General features: G+C 39.8%; 1 protein-coding gene and 4 non-coding genes across 7 annotated transcripts in view; all 5 read right to left on the bottom strand.

Annotated features, from left to right (window-relative positions):
• Positions 1-1779: 1779 nt before the first annotated feature.
• The window catches only part of eogt (EGF domain-specific O-linked N-acetylglucosamine (GlcNAc) transferase), a 35659-nt gene continuing 21839 nt past the window's right edge, over positions 1780-15599 (bottom strand). For all 3 annotated transcript variants that reach the window (XM_086291655.1, XM_086291656.1, XM_086291657.1), the window contains exons 7-16: positions 12083-12189; positions 11144-11247; positions 10536-10628; positions 9120-9191; positions 8237-8323; positions 4821-4889; positions 4409-4470; positions 4144-4263; positions 3573-3675; positions 1780-3274 (exon numbers count right to left, since the gene is read on the bottom strand). In XM_086291655.1, coding sequence (XP_086147781.1) covers positions 3128-3274; positions 3573-3675; positions 4144-4263; positions 4409-4470; positions 4821-4889; positions 8237-8323; positions 9120-9191; positions 10536-10628; positions 11144-11247; positions 12083-12189 — 964 coding nt within the window. In that variant the 3' untranslated portion in view covers positions 1780-3127. The remainder of the gene's footprint in view (positions 3275-3572; positions 3676-4143; positions 4264-4408; positions 4471-4820; positions 4890-8236; positions 8324-9119; positions 9192-10535; positions 10629-11143; positions 11248-12082; positions 12190-15599) is intronic.
• Positions 12860-12932, bottom strand: trnar-acg (transfer RNA arginine (anticodon ACG)). The gene has a single exon. It is a non-coding gene; the product is annotated as a tRNA-Arg (tRNA).
• trnar-acg (transfer RNA arginine (anticodon ACG)) lies at positions 14696-14768 on the bottom strand. The gene has a single exon. It is a non-coding gene; the product is annotated as a tRNA-Arg (tRNA).
• trnar-acg (transfer RNA arginine (anticodon ACG)) lies at positions 14877-14949 on the bottom strand. The gene has a single exon. It is a non-coding gene; the product is annotated as a tRNA-Arg (tRNA).
• On the bottom strand, positions 15058-15130 carry trnar-acg (transfer RNA arginine (anticodon ACG)). The gene has a single exon. It is a non-coding gene; the product is annotated as a tRNA-Arg (tRNA).

Raw genomic sequence — 15599 nt, 5'->3', positions numbered from 1 at the left:
AACAGCCCACAGCACTTATCTCATCTATCGTTCGTCAGAGGGTCAGATAGTATAAAAGGAAGCTGCATCATGTGGACCTGGCCACTTTTCTGGAAAGCGCCGAATGGTGTGAAATTAAATTTCCTTGCGTTTTACCTCACATTGCATTTAGAGATTTCAAAGTCACCAGATTTATTTTTCCTAAAAAAAAAAACAACAACAACAAAACAAACCGTTTTGGCGTTTAAGCTAACATGAAATGCTAAAGGTCGCAGAAATGACCTTCTGTGTTGTGGAAAAAGTAAGAGTATATGCTTGAAGGCCTCCTGGCATGTCATGTAAAGAGAGAGACCAGGGTTATAGGATATCGTTTGGAATTATTCCACCCCCACCCCCACCCCAATAACAGGGGAGAAAAACATTATGGAAATGTCTGTTCATAACTTGAGGAATATTTCTTACTACTTGATCGATATTCCTGCATTAATCCTGCTGAAATGCACTGTTTTTTCTGGTGTGGGCACGCCTGGAAAAGTGGCCATGGTAAGATGAGCGGGCTGCAATTGATTTGTCTGGGTTCGGCGTGAGAAATGTTTGTCTTTTGAGATATATTAGACTATGCTAATGATCGTGCTGCAAATTACAGCAAGAAATGGCTTTATGAAAGAATGAAGGACTGACGGCTCAGACGTGATCCAATCGCTTTGTTTGGAATTCCATCCAGTAATTAAACCTCAGTCTTTATTTGAAATCGCTCTCATCATCTTGACGCTATTATTAATTCTCACTGAAGAAAAAAAAAAATCCACATTTTCATGACGGGGAATAGCCGTAATGTGCATCCTTAGAAGTCTGAACTGAGGCCTAAGGTAGAAAGGCAAGACCTGACAGGCAAGAGAAGGAACCCTGAACAAAAGCTGTCGTGTGCGCACACATAGGGAAAGTTTTACGTACTTGTAACTTTCTGCAGTTTATCTCATGCTGGAAATTATTTGGGTGACCGAGTGCGCCTTCTCTTCCAGGCAGACGATCCATTTTGAATGCGCTTTGGTCAGTTTTGCGCTAAAAACCATGACTTACTCATCGATTCGCAGCGGTCATGAAGGTTAATGAAAACAGACATCCTGGTTCCTCTGCTTTTGATCCCCCTCTGCATCAAGATTCTTCATTTCTTTACGAGGTCACTGGCAGTAACCCGAGCAGGGCCATAAATAGTGTCCATCCCAGACAGGCCCGGTGTCTGTCAATACTCTGAAAGTTCAGACACAACATCCGAAAAGAACACGCAGGAGAACGACTGCTGACAGCAAACTTGGGATATTGAAGCAAACGCTTTTGAACAAATATTGTCTCTTTGTGACCCACTGGGTACGTTTGTGAATAAATTATTCTCGGTGTCTACACCGTTGAACCAAGTCTGTCAGGAACGATCACACAGCGCAGGCTGGTGATTTGGCCTCATGTGTGGTGTTGTACTGCCCCCATGTGGCCACGATCCGTCACGCGGGTACTTCGGGTAGTTTTTGAGGTCATCCAGATTTATTACGGTGACAGTAAAAACTGAACAAGTGCCCTTTTGCGAGGAGCCCTTTCCCTCCTTAGACCTGAACTCAGTAAAATAATGAAACCCACAGCAAAGAGCTGTCTGGCATCAGCAAGAACTGGCAAGGCAGAGGCTTCAGTTTTTCCCTCCAAGGTCAGACTTCAAAAGATGATTGATTAAATTAAGATGAATTAAATCTCTGATGCCTAATATGGCCTACATAGACACAAAGATATGCTTCAGCATGTTTTTTTAAAATTATTTATTTTAAAATTTAACACAGCTCCTGAATATGAAATTCCCCGCAAGTCTAGGAAAGCCCCAACCAAGTGTCTGACTCAGTCCAACACAGTCTCATGGATAAATAAAACATCAGGCTCAGAGGCCAAGAAATATGAACATTTTCTTGTGATCGCTCAAAATACTCCTGTGGATAGCACCAGACTGCATGCAAAGTGTCATTCCAATTCAGACAAATTTATCGTAAAATACAAAACTAACAGCATTCAGAAGTCTCTGGAAAAGGTAACAGATAATAGCAGCACTCTCATTATTTGACCATAACGACACTTTCCTTTGGTAAAATGCAAAGGAATTTATAATGAAAAAGGCATTGGCATCAAAAGGTATTCAATCAAACCAGCACAACATATTTTTAAATAATAAATGTGACAAATATTAAAGAAAACCAGGTCAAATTTAAATAAAGATCCAGCAGCAAAGAGTAGAGCTGCAAAGCCAGTTAAATATTTTTGCTTTTCATCCTAAAACAGTCTTTATCAGTATGTTTGGAGTGTTAAGGTTTACATACACATACATCCTAACATACAACATACACATACGTGTATGCACCGTTACTGTTCTAAATACTATTCCTGCATTTAAACACACAAACATTAATACTGATACAACAGAAAATACATCATGGCAGTAGGGAACACACATGCTGTATCTTACCATTTAGACTTCTATGTGTTTGGGATGAGATTGTAACTTAAAACCACGATTTCAAAATGTCAGACTACAACTGGATGTGTCAAATTGGATGTGAGAATCCAGCATGTGAATACTGTTCACCGTATTAGACTGGTTTATGCAGGATGTGCGCAGAAATTCTAGCGTGACTGTCAACAACTCTAGAGGCTCCCGTCAACGTGACACTGATCAAATGGGACAAGATGTCGCATGTGAAGGAATGTCGTAACAGCTGCTCATTTGCTAACTCTGGCGACGTGGAATGAAGCAGACGCAGGGAGGTAATGAAGAAGCATAGGACACATCTTATTGCTTTCCAGATGGTTCCACTACACACGCCTAGTCCTTTAACTGATTTGACACTAATAGAGCTAGTGAAAGCCATTCAAACTCGAGCTGTCCGCCATACTGTTTTCATTCATCCAGACCTGTCAATGCAGCAGATAGTAGGTGACAAAAAACCCGCTGCACCACTGTGATTCACTGGTAAATGTGGCAACCTTTCAAGATACCTTAACGATTACTCTGCCAATGTGAAGTTTTTTTTCCCATCACAGAAAAAAGCAGGTTAAAGTTTAGAGTTCTTCAGCAGCCAGATGTCTGCGCCCCCTCGGTCCACTCACAGACGCTCTAGAGTTCATCACGAAGGGCACGGCGCTGCCATTTAGGATGGTGCGTGACATAATCGGCTGCCTCCAACACAAGGCGCATGAACTCCTCCACATCAAAGGAGTAGTTGGTAAACTTCGGATGGTCCCCAAGGGTGGGATGGTGACCCTGAGAGAAGCATTAGAGAGGATGTGTGAAACACAGAAGCACAGGAGAAAGACAACATAAGAGCATAGGCGTGTGTGTTTACACGCTAACCTCACTGTTACACGAAGAGGACAAAGATGTTATATAAGTACGAAATGAAGTCTTTACATTTGTTCTGTTGCACCAATAACTGCACATAATTCAGTGTGCACATGTGAGGTTAAGTGTGTGTACACTTATGTTACACAGGTGAGATGAATTACCAAAGCTGCTGCTGGGGTACTGGGAAGCTAATGGCGTATACAGGAGTTTCCCCTACCTTGTCCTGTGGGAGCACTTTGTCCATTTTCTGCCAAGTCACGTATCGAATGCCCCGCAGCCGAGCCAAATCTCGATAGCAGCTCTCATCCTGACAGTTATATCTAGGAGGGACGGATGCAGACACTTTATCTCTTGCTCGCCTCGATCTGCCTCTCTTTCCCTCGTTCTAGCTCAATTTCTCTCTCTCTGTCTCTCTTTCTCTATGCACACAGTGCTTCTTCCTTTGTGTCACCCTCCAAAATCTACACCCAACTCTCTCTATGCTTCCACACACACACACACACACACACACACACACACACACACACACACACACACACACACACACACACACACACATTTCAAGTAGCTCCTTTGCTGAGGATTGCCAGGTGTGATGACGAGCTGCTTAATTAGACAGTATTTCACAGTCATATACCAAGTGGCTGAGGGGTACTTTGGACAGAGCAGGCTGCAAAACAAACTGCTCTCCCCGTGCCTGTGCTCCACCTGGCTTTTACTCACACATACACACAACTATACACACATGCATGTGTACAGCTGACACACAGATGGACAATGTCACTCACAGCTCAAAGATGACAGACCAGTCAGGGAGGAAGAGGAGGTGGGTGAGACCAGCCCCGTGCATCCCTATAAAGATGTCAGAGTTGTGGGTGATCCTCAGCTGCTCCAGGAAGGGAACATCCCTGAAAGACAGACAATGAGTTACACATCAGTCATTGTGACTGATTCCTTTATTCTTACACACAGCTGTATAACAATGTGTGGTGACCAATGCTGAGCAGCACTGAAAGCTTCCTAGACTCGTGTAGCCAGCGCTCTATAACTCACTTGTATTTGTAGTCTACCACATTGACCTCCAGTGAAGGCACAGTCTTGAGGGCATTTACCAGCTGTAACAACAACAAAAGAACAGGTTCTGTGATCAATGAGACAGCAAACAAATACAGACAGTGACAATATAAATCACAAGCCTTGTTTTTTACTCATACTTTTTATAACAAATAAGATTTTAAATAGGCACTTAACAGAGGTGGGCAGTAAATCGATAGCTGAAGGAGGAGGTGTGAGGGAGTTGTATAAAGTAAAGACAGAAATGTAAAAGAGACAGAAGACAAAGAGAAAGAAAAAGGAGGACAAGCGGTAAGAAAACAGGAGAGTTCTGTGCCGCCTGTCCTGCAGAGTGAAGAACAGGTACAAGGAAGAAAGAGACAAAGAGAAGGGCCAGTGGTGCTGGACTCACCTCCATTTGGTTTAGTATCCTTCTGTATTCTGTGCTGCGTGCAAGCAGGGTGACACGAACACGCCCCTCCTGGAAACAGCAACGCACCCAATAAACAATCAGCCAAGGACAAACAAGAGATAGACAGCTGGGAAAACATGGTGCTCATACAAATTAACGCACTTACAGCGCAGTGGATAATCTCAATAGCCTAAAATCACGTTTAGAGTCCAATTTTTAATGTGACAATGAGATTTTTTTTCCTGAAATAATCTTATTAGTCCAGACAGCCAGCTTAGGGATATTTCTTTTCACGGTCTACTACTGCCATCTTGTGATCAGAAAGAGTATTTAGACTTTTGGAGGGGTCACAATCTGTAACATACTGTTAAACAGTAAGGGCCCTTCATTAGCTTATCATCAAAATAAATGCAGGAAGTTCAAACCAGTGAAATAATCTAAATACAAAAAAACCAAACTATTATACCTCAGTGGTAATTATATATGCAATCAGTACAGACACAATTTCTCTTTTTCGAATTCAAATATATTTCAAAGAGTATTGGGGAAAAGCCAATTGAGCGAAACAAAAAGACAGCAAATTAAGATGAGGTGAGATAGAAGGAGTGGGATGGCAGTAGCAAATGGATAGGACACAATAAAGGAGAGCAGCGTGAGTTTCTGCCTGATGTCATTAATCTAAGGATGAAAGAAAGAGCTGGGAAGAGGGTCAGGGCTGGGAAGACCTCTCATTCAGTTGCCAGCCTGCTATCGCCCGTAGCCCCGTGTCTCACTGAAAAGCCTCTTAGCATATTTCCAGTGAAGAATATGAATACCCAATGAGCTGCTTCACAGGAAGGAAGAAGTTATCGGGCCTCGCTGGTCATAAAGATACAGTCAATCATTACAAGCATGGCACCATAAAGCACTTATGAGGAGGTCTGGAGAGTTATAGATGAAGAATATGAATAAGGAAGTGAGTGCATGGCACTGTCAGTATACAGTTATGCGTGTACTCTTTCAGAAAGTACTATATCAGGTTGGGGTGAGGTGGGTGTTGGGGTAGGTGTAGTGTCATTGATGCACTTAGTATCCAATAACCAATCAACTATTGTAGAAGTCAACATCGTGGTTATGTTACACTTACTGCTGATGGCAAATGATGGCAGACTCAGTGCAAAAGAGGAGGTGCCATCAAGGCAAACATTTTTAAAGGCATCGATCGTGGACTTTTGCAGAGTCTGGGCCAGATGTTTCTGAATGTTACTTACAGAATATGGAAGAGGAAATTATGTTTCTTTTCCTTATTCCTAAAGACTTCCTATTGAAGTTTATAGTGCACATCCATAATGTCGGTGTAATACTCAACTGCCAAGCATTAGAGCGTCCACGTGTGTAATTTGCTTCTACAAATTATGGGTGCAGCCGAATAGTCAGTTTTGCTTAGGAAGGTTCCCTGGAAGTATTTGTGTCCAGATACAAAGAAAATTTAGTTACCTTGTTTCTTAATTACCTCATTTAGCATAAGCTACAGTGGACTATCCTTAATGAAAGGAGAGACGATAATACCGTCCTACTACTTAGAGCAGTGATCAACAAAACACAAGAGATAGAACAGACCATGTAAATGTTAATTAAAACTGTTTTCCACCTCATGCATTAACTTGATAAATTGTTTTCAATGCTGCAGCGAAATCTTCTTCCTGTTCAGGTGTTGCCTTGAGTGAAGATTATAGGTTGTATTACACTGTATTAAAATAAACCACCTTTACGATTTGCCATAGTTCCGTTTCCATTATTGCAAGCATTTTGAATTATCAGTAAATAGTTTCAAAATGGCACAGATCTCCCATCACGCTCTTAGGGAGTTGGTAAGTGCAGTTGGGATTCTTTAAGCAACATGCTTCTATTTTCCTAAGACCTTGTAAAATCTTCTTCAAACCTTTCCTTGATTTCATTACATTTTCCACCAAAGTGAGGAAAAAGCAGTTAGAAAAAGAGAGCGATATGAGAGAGACCCTCTTGTCTTACAGGGCTATAATCATACAATATGAAAAGCCTTGAGCTAACCGCTGTAGAAAAGAAGCGGAATTAGGAAAAGGAAATTTTTTAGGGTATTCAACTGCGACCTGGGAAAAAACTTGACATTCCCTATCAGAAATTGAATCCAGACTATGGCAGCAAGAGCACCAAATCTTAACCACTAGACCATTAACGAGACTCTGGCTGCAGAAGATTCAAGACACTTCTACCGGTGGGCTATTTGCTTCCACGTATTCATGTTAACTGTAAAAAAAAACAAGAAAAAAAATAAAATCTACAGGTTCTTAAAGTGCATTGGCCATTTGTAGGCTCTATGACGAACTTTCCAGACCCTTGTCCACAGGTTGTAGCTGTAAGCAAGTAAGTAAATAAAATAAGTAAAGTTTATTTATTAAGTGCTTTTCACAAACAAACAGTCACAAAATACTGTACACAAAAAGAGTAAAAGAAATAAGAACATTAAGTGCCATGAAAGCTAAGACAAAGTAAGACACAATAAAATAAGCAATGTCACTGGGGGAAAATGTTAAAATGTATGTGCAAAATGTTTTGTTCCTATTTGTGCTTTTGTTAGTCTTTAAGCTTAGCAATTCTAACAGAAGACAAAAGTCCCATCCACCTCTCTAGAGAAGTCAAAGACAAAGACTAAATAAACAGACACCAGCCTGAACCTGTGGCAATAAATCCCTCAAAAGGAGACCATCCTTCACTCATAATGTTTTACCTGCTCTTACTGTTAAACTCGTAGCCTGAAGAGGCATTACCCATTGCATCAGACCTGCTGTTTCTGAAAATGGCTTTACAGAAAAATAAACATTTTAATATAGACATTATAAGATGAGATAAACGTGCATTAGCAAAGAAAAAAATTTAAAATACATCCAACTTATGCTTAGTCTTTATTTACTGAATGTATTAGTCAATGTCCCACTGATTACAGTTTAGCCTTTTCCATGAATCAAACCCATGATATCAATGAGCAAATCAAATTTTACCTGAGACCACCAAAGCAGCTCAGTAAGTACTTTTATCTTACATAGTCCCACAATTTTATTGTGAATACATAGGGTAAGAGGCACTACTGCTCTCCCTAAAGTCTGCTCAAGAAACAGTATCTTAATTGTTATGCAAACAGTGAGTCCACAGAAGTGGTCGCAAACGAGCTTTTAACTGAAAACTTTTTAACCAAAATAATTGTTCAAAGGCTTGATTCAGTAGCAGTATGATCTATGCACAAGAAAGAAACTTCTGAATGCTTTCACAGGTTCTCTATAGTGGTGAAGTGCAGCCATAATGTTATTTATGAGAAATTATTTGGTGTTATGTATATTATATGGTATAACTCGGACACAGGAAAAGTAATTGCTGTGTTTCCCTAGAGATTTTGTTCCTACCTTTGGCTTGTCTTGTGTGATGTTGAGTCGATGCAGGATGTGCTGGGAAAATGCCCGAAACATCCCTTCACTGTAGCAGTCTGAGATCTGTCATTAACACAGTACATAAAGAGTCAATTTCAATAACATTTATAATTTATATATTACATACATTTATATAACTATTTTTTAACGGTTTAATATCAAATATTGTACTAGAATATGTATGCAGTCATACATAAATACTACTCTGAAATTTGAAATGAAGTAAAAACTAATTGAATCTAGCAATACCATCACATTACTGCTCTGGACGGTGATAAAAAGAAATAATAAAAGAAATATATACTGTATATTACACACATAGGGAAACTGACAGCTGTATAGATATTTGCTTATCTCCCTGGAGTGAGTATCATATGAGATGAGGCATTTCTCAGGTTTTAGAATATCACATACACACCGTTGTACTGCAGCTGTAAATGTGAGCACATGAATATAAACATGATGTGCAGCAGGGGCAATCAAAAGCAGCTTGAGGCTGACCTATCAATATTTCACACCTCAAGGCTGGAACCACAGGACGACACATATTTACGTGGGATCCTCTTTGTAGTAATCTCCTTGGAATTATCATTTAAATAACATAAGCACTTGCTGAGCCTTTGAATATATTACAAAAATATTTGACCTAAACTGCATGTTTACGACTACACCAGATATCTTGAATTTAGGAAAGACCTTTAAATATATGCAATGTGAGATAAAAATAGATAGAGACGCAAACAAAGCAGGTTTGAAGATGTAAGACACTGCAGTTTTCATATAGCAAATACATATATGAATCTCAGTAGTTACACTAATTTTCACACATACACACACACACATGCGGGGGGTAACTTACAAGAGGAGTGTTGTAAAAAAGACCATATCTCATTCTTGGGAGAAGGGAGAAGAAGGCATCTTTGAAGCAAACCTATACACAAATGGGAAGAGATCAAACTTTAACTATCTGATATGACGCAGAAATTATTGTCAAGTTGTAATAATGACATCTACATGCATGCATGTATTGGGAGTCTATAACAACACTTGTACTACCATATCAGAAAAGCCAAACAATCCCCTGATGGTTTCAACTCTTTCAAAAACCGCACATTGTTTGTGACACTGGAATGATATTAGATCCTGACCAGTAAAGGATTTTTAGGATTCAGAATCAGAATCAGAATCAGAAAGGGTTTTATTGCCAAATGTTGAGCAGGTTTACAACATTAGGAAATTGCTGCGGTGCTTCAGTGCAAACATACTGTCATAAATTGCGCTTAAATAGACATGAAAAAATAAAAGTAAGAATAAGAAGGATTGATAAGGATTGATACCCTTACCAATATTTGGGGATTTAAAAATAAGATATTACAATATCGAGGATGTTTTCTTTACCTTTCACACATGTTAAACATAAACAGGTTTTCCTAACATGTGTTATTCCTAGTTTTTTATTTACCTTACCCCTCATCAAACCACTGGCATTTCAAATATGTGTGTTGCCAACAAAGATCTTACAGAGTGCCCTCTTGTGGAAAACTATGCCATATAAACACTCAGAACATAGTTGAAGAGTATTTCCGCCATTTCTTCTTTACTTTTCACATTTTTCATTTTCAGCCATTATAAATGCAAATAGTAGTATCGTCCTAAACATGTGGAAGCTGACTTTAAAACAATGATCAACTCTAATTTTTTTCTACTCTCTAGGAAGCACTTTCTTGTGCCATTCTTAAGCAACTTGGCTTGATTTCATTAGTTTAATAAATTAATTCTTTATGAGAATTGTGAGATCAGACTTTGATCTCTGACTAATCGTTCAAAACATTCATGAGAGCATCCTTTGCACTACCAAAAGAAAAAAAGAAGAAAAAAAACACCAAACAAAAAGAGCACACACATTCAGAGCAAGTCAGGAGTCAAACCCAAGAACATCTGAGCTCATTGTGCCACTGACCCCCTCTGAAACTGAGCAAATGTAAGGTGAGGTGACAATTTGTTATTTGAACAAATTTCAGGGCTGAATTTGTTCATAATTTTCTGATTCTGGTCTCTGCCCAGTCAATTAGTGTATCGCCATGTTAAGCAATTAGTAAGACTATGTAAATATAGTGCAGTTCAAACACCAAAGAAAAGGTAGAACATCTATATTTTGGCCTCAGCAACAGAGAATAATGTCAAAATTATTTTCCAGGACAGCTGTGTAGGTACAGGGCATCTTCTCCTGAACCTCTAAAAATACCTGGTTTGCCAGAGTTGTGATTATACCTACTCTTTTTGAGTCAAAAGTCTTCAGATGGATGATGTCATACTCTGAGAAGGCCCTCCACGTTTCACTGAACAGATCTCCATAACCATAAAAACTCTGGGAGAAACATATAAAATGGGCAACAAATGTTGATTCAATCTCTGTCACAGCAGAAATAAAAAAAACAAAGCAATAAAATCCAAATTAACTACATTATGCCTCAAGCACCACCAGAGGCAGTTCTTCTGAAGTTTTGCTTTTGTACAAAAAATCTATTACCACACTATTATGCGGCAGCTTGCAGCACTGTGCAATTTGTGATGAAAGGTCACTGCTTTCCCTCTTCCTGCCAGTTTTCTCTAACTCTGAAAGAGGCGTTTATAAATTCATGGGGAAATAGACAACGGGAAACTCCAGCCCTGTGTCTTCTTCTGACAGACAAGTGTGGCATAAACATTTTAGGCATTAAGTGCAGCAAAACAAAGATTTGGAAGGTTATTAATTTATTTATTAGTTATTGTATTTACTTCATTATCCATTATTATTTCCCTTAAATGGAAATAATTAATTAACAAACCCATTGTAGATTAAAACCACCACTGAAACAGCAGTGGCAAGCATCAGGTACCCACCGTGTCCCACATGACAATGTTGATATCTGAGCTGAAGGAGTTATTGATGTGCTGGGAGATGTATAGGTTGATGAAGTCACAGAAATGGTGGTACATGTTCACCCCTGTTACACAAACAAATAAAATACATATATATATAAATAATAATTATTATTATATTATACTGTTACACTTTCAGACAGTTTTTTAATTCTCAGATCTCTATAATGTCATAGAAATGGGATATCACTAATATTGTCATCTCAGCTGTGGCCCTGTACAACACCAAAGCTTGTGTTTCGAAGGCACACTCAGAGAGTTGGCCTAAAGAGAGCAAAAATCATGATCAAAGTAAATAACCGGTCGGTTAGTATAAGACAAATAAAGATTATTCTGAGTTGTGACTCATGCAAAGCTGCTCTAGTAGAATTAAAGAATCAAATATGGATATGAGAATAGCTCACAGAGCTTTTACATTTTCACCTTCCTTTTAATCTTTTCATCTTGGCGATGGCCTATACCTGTTGCTTCTCTACGATGTCTTTGCTATGTAACAACTCCTATTCCATGTTTTCACTACCCTGAACCCCTCATACAATAGTGTTATTGTTGGTAAAGTTCCATCTCACCTTGACTTGGTTTCCTATTCAAGCTGGTAGACACAAACACAGTGTGCTTGACTGCTCAATGCAAAGTCACATTTAAGGCAGACTGCGAACTATCTATTTTGATTTCTTTAATTTTAATTTTAATTTTAATTTTTCTCTGATTTTAGACAAAAAATATCACTAGTATTCATTTGTGTGGATAAAAGCAGAAAAAATGCTGTCAATACATTGCTGCAACATTTAAATGAGGTTTTAAATGCGTCAGTTTCAAGTATAGTAAGAGTAAAAGATTCAAGCTTTCTGTTAAGGTTTCAGGGCTTTAATTTGAGTCCAGTAAATCTTTATTACTCACCAGCATCGAGTTTCATGAAAACTGTAGGTTTTTCAACTATTAGGTCACAGTAACCATCCTCTATGGGATGAAAATCCAGATTTGTGTATGTCTGCAGCTCAGCATACCTACAAAAACATCAAACAACTATTGTAAATAAAACAGAAAAATTATAAAATTATAAAAATTATATATGTAACTGGAAAGGCAGGACATGATGAAAAAAACATATGAACACACCAATAAAAACAAACACACAAATTAAGACATCAAAACAAATTATTCTTTTAGAAGATTTAGTGATGCAGAATAATCTATATCAGAAAACAAAAACATAATTTTCTAAGCTGTTGTCACAAGTGTTTACTGTTAACTGCAACGACAAAATCATGTTATGCAATAAGCTTAGCTCACTTGAAGAAGCTTCACATAACACTTCATGGGCATTTATGAAGATTAATAATCAAGTGAAATGAAAAATTCATTGAGAATTATAACTATAAAACTGTAAATTTTCGCTAGGTGGAAACATACATTAACTATCTATTTCTTTCAAGGATTATGTAACTGTAAATATGTAATAGCAGTTGACACATGTAGTTAGGACTTTTACGGACCTGGAACAATATTTGGTTATTATTTATATAATTATCCTACCATTGGCGCGATGAGTAAACAAACTAATCTTAAAGGGCAAGAAAACCAAAAGGTCAGGTGAGGTCAAAGTTTGTTCTCTGACCAAATTTGTACAATATTTAAGAGCGTATCCATTCCAACACGAAAAAAAAGCACGCACTGCGAACCAGCCAGGAGTCGAACCTAGAATCTTCTGATCCGTAGTCAGACGCGTTATCCATTGCGCCACTGGCCCCCTACAATGATCCCTGAAAGGGCAGGTCAGGTCACACTTCGATCGCCTGCAGAATTCAAAGATAATCCTTCAAAATATTCCAGAAAGCAAAATCTCTTGATGCAGGCTCAAAACATCCAGGTAAGAAAAATCCCACAATGTTGATTCTGTTTATACTGTTTCCAGTTTCCAGGTGAGCACAATCAACTTTGTCGGATTTCCTTACGCGGTTGGTTGAACATCCATCCAGACATTTTGCCTCCCTTTGGCAAGGACTGCCTGAAGCTGCTACGTGAGTATAAGCAGGTGGCATGTAAGATGGCAGACTACAGGAACCGCTTGAGATTTAGCCTCAGACCTAAACAGGCTGGGATTACTCCTAAAAGTCTGCAAATGACATCATCTGTTTAAGGCCTCCAAGCTACTAAAATCTTCCCAAAGCCACAGAATCAGATGCTAAACGAACTGGTGAGAAACATTGATTTACCTACCATGTTTTAAAACCAAAAGAGGAGCTGGGCCCAAAAAGACTTGCAACTCTTCTAGATGACAAAAAGCTTCAAAGGTGATTGAATTCACTGAGAAGTGAATTCAGTCATACTTTTCATGCTGTCTAACACTGCATAAATAGCCTAAGACCAGGGAGTAGAGGCAGGCTCATCTACTTACTGTGCACAAGACACATTGGCATGCGACAGAGCGGGTCCTCCAAGGCCAGTTAAAGAGACAAACACCAAGGATGTGGACAAGTGAGCAAAGATTTTGTCTGGAAGCTACAGCAAGTCTCTGTTGTTTGCCTAAGTTGTATAAACAGGAGGTAATTTAAAGACCCATTGTCTGCACGATCAACTGTGCTACATACAATATCGAAAGGCTTTTGGCTTCGGTCCTCAAGCGGTCGGTAGGCAGCTGGAAACGCCATCCTCAGAACGCTATGGATTTCATGAAGAAGGTCAGCCATATCGTTATGTAGGCAGAGGACACTACGGTCACTTACAATGGTAGAACTCTCTTCCGTTGTCTTACAGCTACCGAAGAAGTGGTGCTAGTTCATAAGAGCTTACAGGATGACCCCACCCTCACCAACAGGACCACCCTCAACACCAACAAAGTGTGAGTGTGTGGGTGCACCATGAATTCCCCAGTTTAACCCATTGTGGCTAACTCTTATAAGCAGGAAGTGGGAAACAAAGACTGCTAAGTCATCCTGTCCTCGAACACCACTGGTTCAGATATGTGGATGACGCCTGGGTGAAAGTCAAATTTCGGGATGTAAAACCAATCACAGATGACATTAAGGTGGTGCAAAAACACATCAGGTTCACCAGGAAGGATATGAAAAATGACACGCTAGCTTTCTTAGACTGGGAAATTGCCATCAGTAATAGGGGACATTTGAAAGTCATTGCGTAGTGTAAGCCAACGCATACAGTACTTACAGTACTTAAGGTTTGACTCTCATCATCCACAACCTAGCACGACCTAGATGTCATCAGGACGCTATAAGACAGAGGGAACACCATGAGATTGGCTGCTGTGAGTAAATGTGATCATTCTAGCTGGATATTTGTTAAACCTAGGAAGGTACCCAAAGAACGCTACGGGGGAACTGAGCGAGACGAAGGACAAGCTCTGGCTGAAGGAAAACCTTTGGTGATCCCTTATGGTTTTAGGAGTATCAGAGGAGCTCAGATGCACTGTCTGAAAACGCTGTGCCTCGGTGGTTTTCACCCTCCGAAACTGACAGCATTGCTCCCAATATGCACAAAAGCAAGCAGACACTTCGAGCCAGCCAGGAGTCGAACCTAGAATCTTCTGATCCGTAGTCAGATGCGTTATCCATTGCGCCACTGGCCCCCTGCCAAGAAAATCAAAAGGTCAGGTGAGGTCAAAGTTTGTTCTCTGACCAAATTTGTACAATATTTAAGCGCGTATCCATTCCAACACGAAAAAATGCACGCACTGCGAACCAGCCAGGAGTCGAACCTAGAATCTTCTGATCCGTAGTCAGATGCGTTATCCATTGCGCCACTGGCCCCCCGCCAAGAAAATCAAAAGGTCAGGTGAGGTCAAAGTTTGTTCTCTGACCAAATTTGTACAATATTTAAGCGCGTATCCATTCCAACACGAAAAAATGCACGCACTGCGAACCAGCCAGGAGTCGAACCTAGAATCTTCTGATCCGTAGTCAGATGCGTTATCCATTGCGCCACTGGCCCCCTACAATGATCCCTGAAAGGGCAGGTCAGGTCAGGTGAGGTCAGGTCACACTTCGATCGCCTGCAGAATTCAAAGATAATCCTTCAAAATATTCCAGAAAGCAAAATCTCTTGATGCAGGCTCAAAACATCCAGGTAAGAAAAATCCCACAATGTTGATTCTGTTTATACTGTTTCCAGTTTCCAGGTGAGCACAATCAACTTTGTCGGATTTCCTTACGCGGTTGGTTGAACATCCATCCAGACATTTTGCCTCCCTTTGGCAAGGACTGCCTGAAGCTGCTACGTGAGTATAAGCAGGTGGCATGTAAGATGGCAGACTACAGGAACCGCTTGAGATTTAGCCTCAGACCTAAACAGGCTGGGATTACTCCTAAAAGTCTGCAAATGACATCATCTGTTTAAGGCCTCCAAGCTACTAAAATCTTCCCAAAGCCACAGAATCAGATGCTAAACGAACTGGTGAGAA

The sequence above is a fragment of the Aulonocara sp. 'chitande type north' Nkhata Bay genome, linkage group LG5 (genome assembly GCF_057382095.1).
Source record: "Aulonocara sp. 'chitande type north' Nkhata Bay isolate Kocher_YH1m ecotype deep benthic linkage group LG5, A_spYH_male_GT1.1, whole genome shotgun sequence".
NCBI lineage: Eukaryota > Metazoa > Chordata > Actinopteri > Cichliformes > Cichlidae > Aulonocara > Aulonocara sp. 'chitande type north' Nkhata Bay.
This window is presented reverse-complemented; position numbering and strand designations above follow the sequence as displayed.